Here is a 5,000-nt window from a genome sequence, read left to right on the forward strand (position 1 = left end):
CCATCATACAAAACACAACAGCGTCTCTGTGCAGCCTCACACACACATGGACCCCCGAAAAGAAGACTTTTGTCCCTAAATGCTACCTCCGCCAGCACAATGGCCGCCTGTTCTTGGCTGCAGTGTCACGCTGAGGACGTGCAGGCCTCCATCAGGAAAAACAGGGCAAAGTTAGAAGGGCGGCCCCCGACAAAGATGGCTGTGTCCAAGCGGGGACCGTGTCCCCAGATGCAACGAGATTAGAAGAAGACCACGTCTTTAAAACTTGAAAGCCAGCTGGCTGTATTTTCGCTCCTGGCCTGAATAAGGGTGCTGGACAGAGCACTCTTCATGGATTTAAAGAAGGACTGACAGCATGACCAAGAATGCAGGAATGTTCTGGATGTCCCAGCAGCAGGCTGCTTCATACTGCACAGCACATGTCCATAACGGTCGCGTCAAAGCATGAACTAAACTCTTCTAGTCCTGAAACACCGCACACAAAAGGGTAAAAACAAGAGATGTCCGATAACATCGGACTGCCGATATTATCGGCCGATAAATGCTTTAAAATGTAATATCGGAAATTATCGGTATCGGTTTCAAAAAGTTCAATTTATGACTTAAACCCCGCTGTACGGAGTGGTACACGGACGTAGGGAGAAGTACGGAGCGCCAATAAACCTTAGAGGCACTGCCTTGGCGTGTCGGCCCAATCACATAATATCTACGGCTTTTCACACACACAAGTGAATGCAAGCATACTTGGTCAACAGCCATACAGGTCACACAGAGGGCGGCCGTATAAACAACTTTAACACTGTTACAAATATACGCCACACTGTGAACCCACACCAAACAAGAATGACAAACACATTTCAGGAGAACATCCACACCGTAACAGAACCTCAACACAACAGAACAAATACCCAGAACCCCTTGCGGCACTAACTCTTCCGGGACGCTACAATATACACCCCCTGCTACCCCCTACCCCCCACCTCAACCTCCTCATGCTCTCTCAGGGAGAGCATGTTCCAAATTCCAAGCTGCTGTTTTGAGGCATGTTAAAAATCAGTAATAAATATGGCAGTTCCATGTTGGCATTTTTTTCCATAACCTGAGTTGATTTATTTTTGAAAACCTTGTTACATTGTTTAATGCATCCAGCGGGGCATAACAACAAAATTAGGCATAATAATGTGTTAATTCCACGACTGTATATATCTACGGCTTTTCACACACACAAGTGAATGCAACGCATACTTGGGTCAACAGCCATACAGGTCACACTGAGAGTGGCCGTATAAACAACTTTAACACTGTTACAAATATGCGCCACACTGTGAACCCACACCAAACAAGAATGACAAACACATTTTTGCACCGTAACACAACATTAACACAACAGAACAAATACCCAGAACCCCTTGCAGCTACAATATACACCCCCCGCTACCCTCTACACCCCCACCTCAACAACGCCCCCAACCCCGCCCACCTCAACCTCCTCATGCTCTCTCAGGGAGAGCATGTCCCAAATTCCAAGCTGCTGTTTTGAGGTACCGTATGTTAAAAAAAATAATGCACTTTGTGACTTCAATAATAAATATGGCAGTGCCATGTTGGCATTTTTTTCCATAATTTGAGTTGATTTATTTTGGAAAACCTTGTTACATTGTTTAATGCATCCAGCGGGGCATCACAACAAAATTAGGCATAATAATGTTGTAATTCCACGACTGTATATATCGGTATCGGTTGATATCGGAATCGGCAATTAAGAGTTGGACAATATCGGATATTGGCAAAAAAGCCATTATCGGACATCTCTAGTAAAAACTGGTCAAAACATGCACCCGACTGCATTGTCTGGGCTATTACTTTTCGGAGAAATACACCACATGGGGGCGCTGTTAATGAAAGTGGCCTAATGGTTAGAGTGTCCGCCCTGAGATCGGTAGGTTGTGAGTTCAAACCCCGGCCGAGTCATACCAAAGACTATAAAAAATGGGACCCATTACCTCCCTGCTTGGCACTCAGCATCAAGGGTTGGAATTGAGGGTTAAATCACCAAAAATGATTCCCGGGCGCGGCACCGCTGCTGCCCACTGCTCCCCTCACCTCCTAGGGGGTGATCAAGGGGATGGGTCAAATGCAGAAAACAAATTTCACCACACCTAGTGTGTGTGTGACAATCATTGGTACTTTAACTTTAACTTAAAATGTATATTGTGTGAAATGTCTGTCAATGCCTTGAGTAAAGTAGTGTACCTTTAGGGTGAATCACCACAACATTAGAATATTACCAAGGTTGATTGAAAAACATGGCCGCCATCAAGAAAAACGTGTCTATTGATGATGAAGCTTTGCGGAAATGTGTATTATATGTTTGCTAGGATGTCTTAAAAAAGCGTTTAAAGCCCTACCACAAATTAACGACATTCATTTTCACTAGAGATGTCCGATAATGGCTTTTTTGCTGATATCCGATATTCCGATATTGTCCAACTCTTAATTACCGATTCCGATATCAACCGATACCGATATATACAGTCGTGGAATTAACACATTGTTATGCCTAATTTTGTTGTGATGCCCCGCTGGATGCATTAAACAATGTAACAAGGTTTTCCAAAATAAATCAACTCAAGTTATGGAAAAAAAATGCCAACATGGCACTGCCATATTTATCATTGAAGTCACAAAGTGCATTTTTTTTTTTTAACATGCCTCAAAACAGCAGCTTGGAATTTAGGACATGCTCTCTCTGAGAGAGCATGAGAAGGTTGAGGTGGACGGGGTTGGGAGGGGCGGGGTTGAGGGGGTAGCGGGGGGTGTATATTGTAGCGTCCCGGAAGAGTTAGTGCTGCAAGGGGTTCTGGGTATTTGTTCTGTGTTTATGTTGTGTTACGGTGCAGATGTTCTCCCGAAATGGGTTTGTCATTCTTGTTTGGTGTGGGTTCACAGTGTGGCGCATATTTGTAACAGTGTTAAAGTTGTTTATACGGCCACCCTCAGTGTGACCTGTATGGCTGTTGACCAAGTATGCCTTGCATTCACTTGTGTGTGTGAAAAACCGTAGATATTATGTGATTGGGCCGGCACGCAAAGCCAGTGCCTTTAAAGTTTATTGGTGCTCTGTACTTCTCCCTACGTCCGTGTACCACTCCCTACAGCGGCGTTTTAAAAAGTCATACATTTTACTTTTTGAAACCGATACTGATCATTTCCGGTATTACATTTTAAAGCATTTATCTAATTTTCACTGGACCATAATACAAACATACTTTTAGTATGTTTGTTTTCTTGGTGCGCTATAACTTTGATCGTTAAACTTGACCGGTAGTTTGAGAAACTCACCTGTTTCTTGCGGGTGGTGCAAGGTGTGTCAGAGGGGGAGGAGCCAGCGCTCAGAGCCTCCTCGATGTCCAAATGGAGCTGGTCCAGCTTCCGCATCAGCTGACTCATTGACTCACACCAGGGAGACGTCGGCAGTGGGGACGCCTGTCAGGAATAGGAGAGAGGAAATGAAGACGGGAAAAGTAACAAATTGTGTCAGCAAGGAGTCGAATCCATAGTTCAGTTCATTGTTGAGCTTTTTGTCTTCAATTACTGGATAGGTCTTAATTTCACTCAAGTATTTTTTTATATTTAATTATCAGCTTTTGAACCCTTTTCAACGCAAAACGGCACAGCTGTAGCACTTCTAAAGTAGCAGACACCATATATATATATATATATATACATATATATATATATATATACATACATATATATACATACATATATATACATATATATATATATATATATATATATATATATATATATATATATATATATATATATATATATAGGTGTGTGTGTGTGTGTGTGTGTGTGTGCGTATTTAGCCAAAATAGATTTATCATTGTTATACAGTATAATATGTAACATACAGTGTATATGTAATGTCAGTAATTATACAATTATGTCTAAAAATGTGTTGTTGATATGAATTTTCTTTTCTTTTCCAATAAATAAAAAACATGTAGCTGGGTAAAAATATGAACGGAAAATTGAATATATATATACAGCATATATAAAAAAAAAATATATATATATATATATATATATATATATATATATATATATATATATATATATATATATATATATATATATATGTATATATACATATATACAGGTAAAAGCCAGTAAATTAGAATATTTTGAAAAACTTGATTTATTTCAGTAATTGCATTCAAAAGGTGTAACTTGTACATTATATTTATTCATTGCACACAGACTGATGCATTCAAATGTTTATTTCATTTAATTTTGATGATTTGAAGTGGCAACAAATGAAAATCCAAAATTCCGTGTGTCACAAAATTAGAATATTACTTAAGGCTAATACAAAAAAGGGATTTTTAGAAATGTTGGCCAACTGAAAAGTATGAAAATGAAAAATATGAGCATGTGCAATACTCAATACTTGGTTGGAGCTCCTTTTGCCTCAATTACTGCGTTAATGCGGCGTGGCATGGAGTCGATGAGTTTCTGGCACTGCTCAGGTGTTATGAGAGCCCAGGTTGCTCTGATAGTGGCCTTCAACTCTTCTGCATTTTTGGGTCTGGCATTCTGCATCTTCCTTTTCACAATACCCCACAGATTTTCTATGGGGCTAAGGTCAGGGGAGTTGGCGGGCCAATTTAGAACAGAAATACCATGGTCCGTAAACCAGGCACGGGTAGATTTTGCGCTGTGTGCAGGCGCCAAGTCCTGTTGGAACTTGAAATCTCCATCTCCATAGAGCAGGTCAGCAGCAGGAAGCATGAAGTGCTCTAAAACTTGCTGGTAGACGGCTGCGTTTACCCTGGATCTCAGGAAACAGAGTGGACCGACACCAGCAGATGACATGGCACCCCAAACCATCACTGATGGTGAAAACTTTACACTAGACTTCAGGCAACGTGGATCCTGTGCCTCTCCTGTCTTCCTCCAGACTCTGGGACCTCGATTTCCAAAGGAAATGC

General features: G+C 41.1%; 1 protein-coding gene across 2 annotated transcripts in view; it reads right to left on the bottom strand.

Annotated features, from left to right (window-relative positions):
- Positions 1 to 5,000, bottom strand: part of stard13b (StAR related lipid transfer domain containing 13b) — a 242,765-nt gene that overhangs the window by 181,578 nt on the left and 56,187 nt on the right. For both annotated transcript variants that reach the window (XM_061972527.1, XM_061972526.1), the window contains exon 4: positions 3,343 to 3,486. In XM_061972527.1, the coding sequence (XP_061828511.1) occupies positions 3,343 to 3,486 (144 nt within the window). The remainder of the gene's footprint in view (positions 1 to 3,342; positions 3,487 to 5,000) is intronic.

Source organism: Nerophis lumbriciformis, linkage group LG17 (assembly GCF_033978685.3).
Source record: "Nerophis lumbriciformis linkage group LG17, RoL_Nlum_v2.1, whole genome shotgun sequence".
NCBI classification, from domain to species: Eukaryota; Metazoa; Chordata; class Actinopteri; order Syngnathiformes; family Syngnathidae; genus Nerophis; species Nerophis lumbriciformis.